This window comes from Urocampus carinirostris, chromosome 1, assembly GCF_059441175.1.
Source record: "Urocampus carinirostris isolate Australia breed hairy pipefish chromosome 1, RoL_Ucar_1.0, whole genome shotgun sequence".
NCBI lineage: Eukaryota > Metazoa > Chordata > Actinopteri > Syngnathiformes > Syngnathidae > Urocampus > Urocampus carinirostris.
Genome location: NC_142349.1, coordinates 76,230,200 through 76,244,493, shown reverse-complemented (window position 1 = coordinate 76,244,493; position 14,294 = coordinate 76,230,200). Strand labels below are relative to the sequence as shown.

At 40.5% G+C, this 14,294-nt stretch overlaps 1 protein-coding gene across 1 annotated transcript; it reads right to left on the bottom strand.

Annotated features, from left to right (window-relative positions):
• Positions 1-3,951: 3,951 nt before the first annotated feature.
• On the bottom strand, positions 3,952-13,870 carry LOC148377009 (uncharacterized). Its single transcript, XM_088352141.1, has 2 exons — positions 13,630-13,870; positions 3,952-5,885 (listed from the first exon to the last, which is right to left on the bottom strand). The coding sequence occupies exons 1-2, from the start codon at positions 13,757-13,759 to the stop codon at positions 4,939-4,941; spliced, it is 1,077 nt and encodes a 358-aa protein (XP_088208267.1). The 5' UTR covers positions 13,760-13,870; the 3' UTR covers positions 3,952-4,938.
• Between the last annotated feature and the right edge of the window lie 424 nt (positions 13,871-14,294).

Sequence of the window (14,294 nt, the reverse complement as noted above, 5' to 3'; positions counted from 1 at the left end):
CTCCCTCTCTCTCTTTCTCTCTCTCAGGCGCTCCTAACTGCTCAATACGAGTGTCGTCTTCTCCGTGTGTTTTTCTTCATATAATCCATGTAAAAATTTAAATGAGGAAAAAGTTCACCTCATATTGAAACAATACAGTCTATGATAACATAGTCACATAAACATTTTCAAAATGATTTAATTTGGGGCATCATATATCATATTTATTTCGAATATATTTGAAAACAAACAAAAAAAAAAAGTTTCGGATGCTTTATTCCATGGATTTAATCCGGAGAGTCCTCTGGGGGCCGTTTTAGTGAGCCGAGCCGAAAAAGCCGCTTCTCTAAAAAGAGAAGAAATTCCCATCACTATTCAGGTCGCAAAGCCAAGTCAGAAGGAAAATGTATTCTGAAATGCGTCCACTAGACGGCGCTCTCAACGATTGCTTGAAATTTCCTCATCAGTTGTTAGAAAATGTCTTGTTCCAAACAATCAGGGTTGGGTAGGGTTACTTTAACTGGATTACTTTCAATGACTTTTGGATGACTCCAATAGCAAATATGCTAATAAAAGACAAAAGAAACTAAATATGAATAAAATGATGACTAGCAACACGTGGTAAGCTTTCTCTCCTGGCTTTGATCTCTTTGATCTCCGGCAAAACGAACATCAAATGCCACAGAAACAAAATGAAAATAAATCCAAACAGCTTGCCAACATCATTTTTGCCATTACTCCCCAAGCCTGCACAAAATGGAGTCATTTGATTCATATTTGTTTTTTTTTGTCTTTTATTAGCATATTTGCTATTGGAGTCATCCAAAAGTCATTGAAAGTAATCCAGTTAAAGTAACCCTACCCAACCCTGAAGGCAACACATTCCGCAACCGAGGTAATGCAAATCACTCGACTTGCATCAGAACTGCAAACTGCACTTAAAAAAGAGAAATCAAAATGGATTGAAAAAAATCACAGTTTGATGTAAGAACAAAGGCAGTCACGAAAGCAACTACCGTATTTTCCGCCCTATAAGGCGCACCTAAAAGTCTTCATTTTTTTCAAAAGATGACCATGCGCCTTATAATTCAGTGCGCCTTATATATGGATCAATATTAAGTCGCAAAGTCTTGCAACTAATGCAGCAGCCGCCGACTAAATTTTCCCCCGAACGCGAAGTAGTCCGCGGTGTATGCTGGGATTTATATACCGGCGTTTCATTGGCTAACCAATGTGTCAATCATCATTTGAATCGATCACTATTGGCTAAAGTTATTCGGAATTAAAGGGGGGCGGATCCTTTTTATCATTTACAGGCTGGCATAGGCTTAAGCTGTAAAACAAAGCCTGCAATTGGCCGAAAAAGATGAATGTGAATAGCATGTTGGGTTGACGGCATAGAGAAAACAGTATTTTACTATTCTGTACTGTATTTGTAAATGTTTTACTCTCCTGGATTTACTACACTCATGGATATAAGAGGACCATGGTCGCACATTATTATTGAACGCAACGACTTCGGTGAGCTACTCCGGCTATATATTTTCCCAGTATCTTGTTTCAGTGTGATATCGATGTTTCTGTGATGGGTCTTTTTTTTTTTAATTCAACTCAATTCCAAGTGTTTATTGTCATATGCACAGTAAAGTTGCGAGCGAAAAAGAAAATAGAAACTAAGGAATGGTTGGCATTTCTTGAATCCCGAGACTTGAACCTTCCGAATGATGGAACGATGCATTTGAGTGATATCGTACGGACACCGCATCCGCACGTGTCTACGACACGTATTTGCTTCTTTGCAAGCTTTGGGAATGTTAAGGGGGTAAGAAGTTGGACTGAACTATCTGACCGTTTTGTCCACGTTCCCATTGTAGCGCCTTATAATTCAGATTCAGATTTACTTTATTGTCATTCTAGTACACGTGTATACAGAACGAAATGTCGATACATCTGACCCGCACAGTTTCCTTGAATGTACAGATATAAATAAAATGTTGTATTGAGTTGGAGTATTGAGTACTAATAATATACTAAATAATTACGGCTATGTATAGTATTTTACAGTAGTGCAAAGAGTGCAAGAGGAGTAGCTAACCAGATGTGCAAAATGGGCAGTCAGGTAAACAAGTCACTATACAGTAACAATAACACTGTAGTACGATAGTGCAGAGGAGAACAGATGTAATAGATAATAACAGATAATCCAGTGCGTCTTATGTATGTCAAATATAGGACCAAAAACTATTTTTTCGGGGTGCGCCCTATAACCCGGTGCGCCCTATAGTGCGGAAAATACGGTATTTGTTGTCAATAAAAGTGGAGGAAATGTTTTGATTTCCTGATGAGACGGCGACACAATAACACTCTTTAAAGACTTCCCGTCAATCGCACAGCGGAAGCCATTGTAAAGTTTTTTAGTTGTGTATTTCTCAGACTCCCATGCTATGAAATGAACCTGTTTTTATATTCCTAATATACAAGTAATCATCACACACACACAGTCACGTTTCAAAGATCAGTCGATTTCTATTATTTGTAATACGTTTTCACTCTAATTTTCATTGTAATGTAATATGACACTCATGTGTGACTCCATTTCCTGTTTATGTGCGACTTCTCAATAAACCACCGGATGTAGGCAGTTCGGCCCGGGTAGCCTGGCAAGATGGCGACCGTGCCACCTGATTATAAGCCGCACCCACCACATTTTAAGAGGATAACCGCTTTTGTACTTACACAAGCCGCACCGGCATATAAGCCGCACGCACCCACATTAAAACATGTTACACAAACACAAAATTAACCCAAACGGGACTCAAACGACTTCGATTGTGACTGAATATAAAGTACACAGTCAAAAAAAAACCAGCCGGCAAAATGAACGGAAAATGATACCGGTACTTAAGGTCTGATGCAGACCTGCAGAGTCCGGGTTCCGTTGAAAATAATCCAAGGAAAAAAAAAAAGCATATTTCCAAAGGTAAGGGTGGGAAAAATATATATCCACTATTGTCCGCTCCGTCAACAAACACGTCTCACCTTTACTCCACTTCCGGTTGTTTTCGCCCCTTCTTTTTGATTCGCCCATGGAAAACATATCAGAATAAGTCTCTAAAATAAATACATTACAAAAATATACAGTTGCAAATCCATATTATACATGGTTACACATATTTACAAAGAAAGAAGGTACACCGAGTTTTCAAAGCTTTAATAATAAAATAACTTTCATCCCAAACCGTGCCTGTGAAGGGTAGCAAAACGCTACTAGAAACACGTTCGCAGCACAGTAAACGGGTCTGTTAAAAAAAAATACACCGAACTTGTAAAAATCACGGTAAACCGTCCTCATCTTCCTCTTCATAACTGACATCAAAGTCGTCCTCCCCAGTATGGGAAAGAGACTTTGTCATATAGACGTCGTCCCACGCTCCCTCATTCAAAAACACGCTAGTAACACGCTCGCAAAGTAAAGTTTACGTGCAGGAGCTGTTTCCTTCTTTATCGGACTGCTTGATTGATTTTTCATGTGCCTTTCTTTTTGCAATTTGCATGATGAGGATATGTCTACACTACTTTAATTTGTGAACAAGCGAAGAAGTTGCAGTCTTCCTCGGCGCATATATTCCACCGGTCTAAATCTTACCTTTTGTACTCGAGTGCCTCTGGCGGCTGTTAGAAAATGACATAAATTGGCCGCATCACTGAATAAGCCGCAGGATTGAACGTTTGGGAAAAAAGTAGCGGCTTATAGTCCGGAATTTACGGTAGATTAAAAATCAATAAGTGCTTTTATCTGAATAATTGCGCCAGCAACAAGTTTATATCTTTATAAACTCTGACAGCCATGCACGTCATTTATACATTGCAGAGAAAAATACAAACAAATCACAGTTTAATATAAGAACAAAGACATTTCATTTTAGGAGCAAGGTTGCAGTCAAATCAATGCACAAAAGGATGACATTCAAAAGAAATTGAAGACATTTTTATTATTAGTCCAATTGAAATGTATGAAGATCTTGAATCACGGCGAATTACATTTGTTTGAAAAGAAATCGACAAAAAAATCTTCAAAGAATATCTAGTCACCAATACACAATTCAAATATGCTTACATGTGATACAAGATAATGACATCCACATAAAAGCCATGATTTAAGTCCATATATATTGTAGACTCATTCGATCACAGAATTTTTTGAAAATCCTGATTGGCGGGGGTATTGCACAAAACCATGATAAGTGATTAAGCTGGGATATATTTATTATTTTAGTTGAATGTATCCACAAGTGGGTTACATACAAGCAAGCAGGGTTGGGTAGGGTTACTTTAACTTGATTACTTTCAATTACTCCAATACCAAAAATGCTAATAAAAGACAAAAGAAACTAAATATGAATAAAATTACTAAATTTTGTGCAGGCTTGGGGAGTAACGGACTACATGGAACGGGAAAAATAATGTTGGCAAGCTGAATTTCTGTCAGGTTGAACCCCAACACTTTTAACAACAATCTGTATACAAAAAGGACAGAGAGAATTGTTTATGATCATCTGCAGGGAAGCGACGAGAGACAGCTTTCTATCACAGTGCCTCCAGCTCACTTCGAAAACAGTCTCTCGCCATCCTGCCTTTTATTCACAGAGAAAGGCATTTCTTAATTACAAGGTCGTTTCGGACTGCTAAACAGGAATGCATTTGAAAGTTAACTGTCCAGTCAAAACCAGTTTTCGTGCAAACACTTGCTTGACTCTGATTAATTACTTGAAGAAGAGATCTGTGCCTCTTTGGGTAAAATCTGTAACTTATTCACACCATTGGTTCTCTCTAGAGTGGCGTGGGAGAACATACTATTTTGTAAGCACAATATTTCAAGCAAACATATAACACACATAAATGATAGTGAAATTGAATAACTTATGTACATTATTCCAACAATTTCTGACTGCAAACTGATCACGAAAACGGTTTCTCATCGGTGTGGGTTCTCGCGTGGCTTTTTAAACTTACTCTTTGGCTGAATTTCTGACCACAAACTGAGCAAGTAAAAGGTTTTTCACCAGTGTGGGTCCTCGTGTGTGCTTTTAAGTGTGATGTATGGCCGAATTTCTGACCACAAACTGAGCAAGTAAAAGGTTTTTCTCCAGTGTGGGTTCTTGTGTGGCTTATCAAGTTTCCTTTGTGTCTGAATTTCTGACAACAAACTGAGCAGGCAAAAGGTTTCTCACCAGTGTGGGTTCTTGTGTGGATTTTTAAGTTTGAATTCAGGCTGAATTTCTGACTACAAATTGAACAAGCAAAAGGTTTTTCACCAGTGTGGGTTCTTGTGTGAATTTTCAAATGTTTTTTTTGGCTGAATTTTTTACCACAAACTGAGCAAGTAAAAGGTTTTTCACCAGTGTGGGTCCTCGTGTGTGCTTTTAAGTGTGATGTATGGCCGAATTTCTGACCACAAACTGAGCAGGAAAAGGGTTTTTCACCAGTGTGGACCATGATGTGGCGTCTCAGGCTACGCTTGTATGAAAATGTTTTCCCACACTCCAAACATTTGTGATATGTGTCATCACTTTCCGACTGTTTGTCGCCATCATTGCGTGCAGAGTCGGACGTGTCGTTATCATCCGTTCTCCCGGAGCTTCTGCTAGGAGACACCTTCTCCTTGTTCTCTTCATGTTGATCTTCCGCGGTTAAACTGACTCTAGTCACCGGAAAGTATCTCAAATCTTCCTCCTCTTTGACGACAACACGTTCCACATCGTTCTCATCTTCTTTTTTGACGTCAACAGGCTCCAAGTCTTCTTTCTCCATTTTAATGTGATCAGGCTCCAAATCATTTTCCTCTTTTTTAACGCAAGGCAACTTTGTCTCCTGTTGCCAAGGAGGAAGACATTCTTGACTCACATCTGCAGGACACAAGACAAACATGGTTTTGAAAAAAAATAAAAATATATTGGATATGGATATGGAGTGTCTCAGCTAAGTTCTTGTTTGCAAGCTCTTAATATTGCACAAGCACAATATGAAGGCTTCATCGTTTCCACAGGTTGACGTACACATTCTTATTTTTTTCAATATGTGATTATTATAAAGCCAGTGTGAGTATATACGGTAATTTGTAAGTAGTTTCTTTCAGAAATGAAATAACTATTAACTGCAACTAACTACTCTTTTTCAGTAATCCAGCCAACATGGGCTGTAGTTTGACCACCCTTTAATCAGAACATCAATTTCAGACTAAACCGTTATTCTGGGTCATACTGTAAACATTAATTCGCCATTGACCACAACTTTCACAAATTTTCTGCAGAAGTGTGCATCGCTACTAAGCATTTCTACCTAAAAATATGAATAGATAATTATTAAAAACATCCTTTTTACAAAAATATGGTCATATCTTTCCCAGGTAAAAGCCTATTCTTCCATGTTACTCCTAGAGTGCCACACAGAATCACGTTGTCGTGAACACTACGATGTTATGAACGAAAATGAAATGAAATGATCTGCATTTATATAGCGCTTTACAAGTCAAGACTTCCCAAAGCGCTTTACAGTGTGCTTCACATTTCCCAAAAACGGCCTTGTATTGCAGGATAATAGACTTCCTTCCTTTCAAACCGCCCACAGTCCGTGAAACTCTGCAACCACGTCTCTCCCACCCTAACACTGAGCACTGGCTTACCCCAAGGCTGTGTACCGAGCCCCCTACTTTTCACCCTCTACACCTCCGACTGCTCACCGACCCACCTCACGTACACAATCGTTAAGTACGCCGACGATACCACCTTGATCGGCCACATCTCTGAAGGGGACGAGGCGGCGTACAGGGATGAGGTGGAGTCACTGACAACGTAGTGTTCGAAAAACCACCTCATACTGAACACCACAAAAACAAAAAAAACCTCATACTGGACTTCAGGAGGAAAGGCAGGAACCCAGCACCACTCAGTATAAAAGGAGACTGTGTAGAGAGAGTCCACTCTTTCAAATTCCTGGGTGTGTACATCTCCGATGACCTCTCCTGGTCTGCAAACACCAGAGCAGTGGTAGGGAAGGCCCAGCAGCGACTCCATTTCCTGCGAGTGCTCAGGAAAAATAATCTGAAACAGCAGCTGCTGGTGTTGTTGTTGTTGTTGTCGAGTCACTCAAGGCGCCTAAGGTAATCGTTAGTAGCGCTAGACTCGCTCGTGTGAGGCTCCGTAGTTCTCCGAAGGAAAGGGGGCTGCGACTGTCCTGTGCCGCCAGGCCTGACGGGGTGCGACCCAAGCACACCAAGCAGACGAAGCCTCTGAAGTCCTTAGTACGTTCAGACAGGCCGGTGCATGATTTACAGAAGCCCCGTGGGCAGGTAGTACAGGTGATCGGGGTGTGGTCGCAGCGAACGGTTCGAAAGCACCACTGGCATTTGGACCGGGGGCCAGGGCTGCTCTCGAAGTCGCCCGCCCTAAGAAGAACAGAGAGAGGAGAGTAGAAGGGAGAGAAAAGTAGGGACAGATAGAAAGAGAGAAAGACAGACAGAGTAAAACGCAAAAAGGGGGGAAACAGAGTGAGAGAGGTGGGGAGAGAGTAGGAAAGAGAGGAATAGAGAAAATGAGAGACAAGAGTGTAAAGGGGGAAGAGAGAAAAGGAGAGACAAAGAAAGAGAGAGGAGCAAGAAAGAAAGAGAGAGCGAGTCTGAGTGGATTGAGTAGGATTCGTAAGGCTCCCCCGGGAGAGAGCCCTTCGCAGGACACCACGGGAAGGTTCCTAGTCTTTGTCCTGCGCTGCTGGTGTCCTTTTGCAAAGCCACAGTGGAGAGCATTCTAACATACTGCATTACGGTGTGGCATGCTGGGTGCAAATTATAACCTTTATCTTCTTTGTTCCTTTATCTTTTTTGTTTTCTTTTATCCTCACTGGTAAATGTGACACTGGAGTGACACGCCCAATTTCGTTGTCACAATATGTTCAACCCATTTTGTAACAATGACAATAAAGGTACTGGACTGTCTCAGAAAATTAGAATATTGTGATAAAGTTCTTTATTTTCTGCAATGCAATTAAAAAAACAAAAATGTCATACATTCTGGATTCATTACACATCAACTGAACTATTTCAAGCCTTTTATTATTTTAATATTGCTGAATTTGCCTTACAGCTTAAGAAAACTCAAAAATCCTATCTCAAAATATTAGAATATCATGAAAAAGTATACAAGTAGGCTATTCAACTAATCACCTGAATCATCTAATTAACTCGAAACACCTTGCGAGGGTTTCCTGAGCCTTAAAAACACTCTAAATCACTGCTGATCTGACTGCTGTCCAGAGGACCATCATTGATACCCTCCATCAGGAGGGTAAGACACAAAAAGAAATTTCTCAAAGAGCAGGCTGTTCACAGAGTGAAGTTTCAAAGCATATCCACAAAAAGTCTGTTGGAAGGGAAAAATGTGGCCGGAAACGCTGCACAACCAAGAGAGATGACCGCAGCCTTAACAAAATTGTGAAGAAGAGCCGCTTCCAGAATTTGAGGGAGCTTCAAAGACAGTGGGCTGAAGCTGGAGTCCAGGTATCAAAAGCCACAGTTCACAGACGTGTCCGGGAAATGGGCTACAATAGCCGTATTCCCATGGTCAAGCCACTTCTGAACTCAAGACAACGGAAGAAGCGTCTGACTTGGGCTTTGGAGAAGAAGCACTGGACAGTTGCAGAGTGGTCCAAAGTCCTCTTTTCAGACGAAAGCAAGTTTTGCATTTCATTTGGAAGTCAAGGCGCCAGAGTCTGGAGAAAGGCTGGAAAAGAGCAAAATCCAAGTTGCTTGAAATCCAGTGTGAAGTTCCCACAGTCAGCAATGGTTTGGGCAGCCATGTCAGCTGCTGGTGTTGGTCCACTGTGTTTCATCAAGTCCAGAGTAAATGCAACTGTGTACCAAGAGATTTTAGAGCACTACATGCTTCCATCTGCTGAAAAGCTCTATGGAGATGAGGATTTCATTTTCCAGCATGATCTGGCACCTGCCCACAGTGCCAAAACCACCAGTAACTGGTGCACTGACCATGGCATCACTGTCCTTGATTGGCCCGCTAATTCCCCTGACCTGAACCCCATCGAGAATTTGTGGGGTATAGTTAAGAAGAAGATGAAAGACACCAGACCTACAAGTGCAAATGAGCTGAAGGCCGCTATCGAAGCATCCTGGGCATCAATAACACCTCAGCAATGCCACAGGCCGATTGCCTCCATGCCACGCCGGATTGATGCAGTAATCCGTGCAAAAGGATTCCCAACCAAGTACTGAGCGCATCAATGGACATTTTCAAATGTTTGATTTAGTTTTGCTGTTATAAAATTATTTTTTTACTTGGTCTGAGGAAGTATTCTAATATTTTGAGATAGGATTTTTGAGTTTTTTTCAGCTGTAAGCCAAAATCAGCAATATTCAAATAATAAAAGGCTTGAAATAGTTCAGTTGATGTGTAATGAATCCAGAATGTCTGACATTTTTGTTTTTTTAATTGCATTACAGAAAATAAAGAACTTTATCACAATATTCTAATTTTCTGAGACAGTCCAGTATATTCTATTCTATATTCTTAACAGACTCTACCCTGGTCGTCAACACCGGAGTTCACTGAGGCTGCGTTCTACGTCCGCTACTCCTTGTAGACTGCCTCCACAGCCCTATCGTCAAGTTTGCTGACGACACCCGGGGCTCGGCTAATATCCAGCCGGACGACAGGAGAGGGGTGCAACATCTGCAGTCATGGTATGAAAACAACAACTTGGTCCTAAACACCCAAAAAACAAAGATTGTGGTGGATTTTAGGAAGAAGCGCATCCAACATCTACCTCTCACGGTTAGCAATGAGGAGGTGGAGAGGGCGAGAAGTTTGAAATTCCTGGGGGTTACAGTGACTAGCAGTAGGAAGAGCTACTTCCATGGGCGGGCCAGGAACTCCCCACCTCGTCTGACTGGTGCGTCACACCCCCCCCCCTCTCTTTCTCTTTTTTTCCACCCCTTTTCTCCCACTCTCTGTCTCTCTTTCACTCTCCGTTTCTCTCTTTTACTCTTCCTTTGTTGCTCTTTGTCTCTTTCTCTCTCTGTGTCTTTTTAACAGATTTTGCTCTAACTTCCTTTTTTTCCTTTTCTCTCTTTTCTCTTTCTCTCTTCCTACCCTTTGCGCTTTCTTTTCTTTTCTCTCCTTCCGTCTTTCTATTTCTCTTTGGATTTCTTTCTTCCTCTGCCTTTCTTTCCCCCTCTCTCATGACTTCTCTTTTTATCTCTTGTTTCTCATGCTCTCTCCCTCTGTCTCTTTTTTCTTTCTTTGTCCCGCCCTCTCTCCTTTTCCCTCCCTCTTTTTCTTATTTCTTTATCTCTCTTTTTCTTTCTCTTTAATCTACAAAACTCAATTCCAATGAAGTTGGGAAAGTGTGTTAATTGCAAATAAAAATTGATCCAAGTAAATTGCAAATTCTTTTCAACCCATATTTAAATGAATGCACAGCAAAGACAACATATTTATTGTCTTCACTCATAAACTTTATTGTTTTGGGAGAAAATCATCAACTCTGTAATTTGATGACAGCAACACGTGCCAAAATAGTTGGGACAGGTGTCAATAACTACTCAGAAAGTGGATGAATGGAAATCAACCAACTATTTGCAGGTGAACAGATGAATTAGCAACAGGTGAGAGTTGTTACTGGGTATAAAAAAGGGAGACCCGAACAAGCTAAGTCATTCACATGCAAGGATGGGGCGAGGTTCACCTCTTTGTGAACAACTGCGTGAGCAAATTGTTGAACAGTTTAAAAACAACATTCCTCAAAGTACAATTGCAAGGAATTTAGGGATATCATCATCTACAGTCCATAATATTGTGAAAAGGTTCAGGGAATCTGGAGAAATCACTGTGCGTAAACGGCATGGCCGTAAACCATTATTGAATGCCCGTGACCTCCGAGCCCTCAAGCGGTACTGCATTAAGAACCGACATCAATGTGTAAAGGACATCACCACATGGGCTCAGGAACACTTTGGAAAACCACTGTCAGTCAATACAGTTCGACGCTATATCCGTAAGTGTGGGTTAAAACTTTATGTTGCAAAGCGTAAGCCATTCATCAACAACATCCAGAAACGCCGCAGGGTTCTCTGGGCCCGAGCCCATCTAAAATGGACTGATACAAAGTGGAAAAGTGTTCTGTGGTCTGATGAGTCAGTTTTCCAAATTGTGTTTGGAAATTGTGGACGTCGTGTCCTCCGGTCCAAAGAAGAACAGAACCACCCAGACTGTTATGCACGCAAAGTGCAAAAGCCAGCATCTGTGATGGTATGGGGGTGCATGAGTGGCCAAGGAATGGGTAACCTGCACATCTGTGAAGGCACCATTAATGCAGAAAAGTACATTCAGGTTTTGGAACAAAGTATGTTGCCATCCAAACAGAATCTTTACCATGGGCGCCCTTGCTTCTTCCAGCAGGATAATGCCAAGCCACACACTGCACGTCTCACGACAGCGTGGCTTCGTAGTAAGAGGGTGCGGGTGCTTGACTGGCCTGCCTGCAGTCCTGACCTGTCTCCCATTGAAAATGTGTGGCGCATTATAAAGCGCAGAATAAGACAAAGGAGACCCCGGACTGTTGAACAGCTGAAGCTGTACATAAAGCAAGAATGGGAAAGGATTCCACTATCAACGATTCAACAACTAGTCTCCTCACTTCCTAAACGTTTATTGAGTGTTATTAAAAGGAAAGGTGATGTAACACAATGGTGAAGAAGCCCCTTTCCCAACTACTTTGGCACTTGTTGCAATTATAAAATTCTAAGTTTATCATTATTTGCTTATGGAAATAAAGTTTATGAGTTTGAACATGGATAATCTTGTCTTTGTGGTGTATTCATTTAAATATGGGTTAGAAAAGGTTTGCAAGTCATTCTATTCTAATTTTACTGACATTTTAAACTTTTTCCCAACTTCAATGGAATTGACTTTTGTACTAGTCCGGCCCCCGACGGAATGTTTGTTCTATCGTGTGGCCCCCGAGTTAAAATGAGTTTGACCCCCCTGCCCTACGGCGTCTGCGCTGAAGGTAAGCACGTCAGGTTCCCTGTTTGCAGAATGTTGTGACGGTTTTTACAAAATCACTGCTTGCATCTGCTTTTGAAACCAATATGTATGAAAAAGAGGGTCAAAATGAGTTGAACTGATCTTGAGTCATTGCAAGAAAGCGACAAGTTTAAAGTGGTATGTTAGTTGATTTTGGGACACGGGCTCCGGCATTATTCACTTTTCATCATTTTTATCAAATCATCAAAAATAAATGTGCTGAACACTAAACTTTTGTCTGGGTTTAACAATTGAGTCAATTTGTCTGATAATATATGGTGCGGCTCTTTCCCAAAATAAAATGAATCTATTTTGCTTTTATGCCTTTTTGAGTCAAAAGGGTTCCTGACCCTCGCTCTACGCCTACAGTATTATCAACTACTTTCACCCTCGTCCCCATTTTCGGTTTCTTCCGCACAAAAGTGCATTACAGGGAGAACAAATGGTGACTAAAACATTCTCGTGGTTTTCGTTTAGCGTTTGATTGCATGAATCCCATACCTGTCAACCTCCATGGCTCCATGCCCTTACAAAATGGTGTATTTTCCCTTACAAAATACAAAATAATCCCTTTTTTCAAACGTGTTTATTGATGTAGTTTAACATGTTATATTGTACATGTGTTTCGTTATATCATATATATTGTTCATGAACATTTTGTTGTGAGATACTGAGTTGCTCGACATGAATGAGCTTTATTATAAACAAGTTCAAAAATGAAGTCGCTTGGACGTTCACCGTAGAAGGAAAAAATGCATGCAAATAGAATTAAGTAGAATAATACATAGTCTTATTTTCTGCATTAAATTATTGTTGGTAATATACTGATTCAAGGGATAACCACAAACCTATCATTTTTCATTTTCTGCTTTTATACTTCCTTTTTTTTCTTAACTTAACATTATAATTCGTAGTATAATGCATCAGAGCAAGTGAGCCGTCTGAGAGCCGGCTCTCTTTAACGAGTTAAGCCGAAAAAGCCGGTTCTCCAAAAAGAGACGGACTTCCTTTCACTACATAACTACCACATGAAATCCGAAGCTGCGGACGCATGCGCACAGTAGCATCAAACCGCTCGCTACGTTTGCAACGTTAAAAAACGATATAGAGATAGAGGATACCGCGGCCAACTTGTTTGACTTGATTGATTTTTTTTTTGGTTTGAACAAATTTATTGACACTAAAAACAGAAAACAATCATGACAATCTCAACAGCAATGCTTATGGTGATAGTCGGTGTATACCGAATGGTACCCATAATTGACAAATTTGCGTTTTTCCGTACAGATTTTCTTGTACGTCGTACACGTCTTAAAATGCATCATGAACGTACTTTGTGCGGCAAAAACGTACAGCTTGACAGGTATGGAATCCGCTAGTTGAAATCCTATATTTGCCGCACAAGCGTATATTTGATACTGTCTCCACAACAAATTGTCTCAGTTTCCTAGAAGCCACATCAAGATTACTCTATAGTAAAAGTAAGAACATATTTCCTCAAAGGACCTGAGGAGCAGAAAACAATAAAAGAAAATGTTATGGAAATAAATTGACGAACCTGATCTCTTCAACATAACGTGTAGCGCCTTGCTAATGCTAACTCGGTTAAGCCGTCTATATCGTCGTTCGTTCTCTTCTTGCAATTCCCGAAGCTCCTCTTTCACGTTTCTTTTCCCTCTTTTGCACATTTAAGCCGCACTTCAAGCTCACAATTCACTCTTTTACCGAGTTAAACTGAGCTTTTCGCCATGGTTAGATCGGAAAATCAACCCGAGTGTGACCCGGAAGAACAAAGAAGGTGGGCGGAGCTTCCAACCCAATAACTTCCGCTTCACAAAGGGCTTTACATTTCTTTTTGTGGAATAATTTTGGTATCTATATTTTGAAATTGAATTGAGAAAGGACCGCAAAACATAGGGTCTTCTTTTTTAATTTCGCGATACAAAATTGACAATTCTCAAGAGAAAACGTTCCGCAGAAATACAGTGAAAAAAGTAAATGATCAAGGTCAAATAAAAATAATACCTTTCACGTTTACCTTGTTAGGGAAAAAACTATAAATCAAATGTAGCGTTTACCAAATTGTTCGAATTAGTTATCTGACTCCATTAACCAAACACAAACTTTATTCTCCTAACAATGCATGCTCTTTTCTTAATTTAAGGGAAAAAATATTGACAAGAGGCATTTTCACACGCGGGCCGATTTATTTTCTTAAGTTAT

Coding starts and splice junctions, on each gene's coding strand:
- LOC148377009 (XM_088352141.1), bottom strand. CDS start 13,759: ATGTGCAAAAGAGGGAAAAGAAACGTGAAAGAGGAGCTTCGGGAATTG. Junction 5,886..13,629: donor CGTTATGTTGAAGAGATCAG/GTTCGTCAATTT, acceptor TGTGTCCTGCAG/ATGTGAGTCAAGAATGTCTT.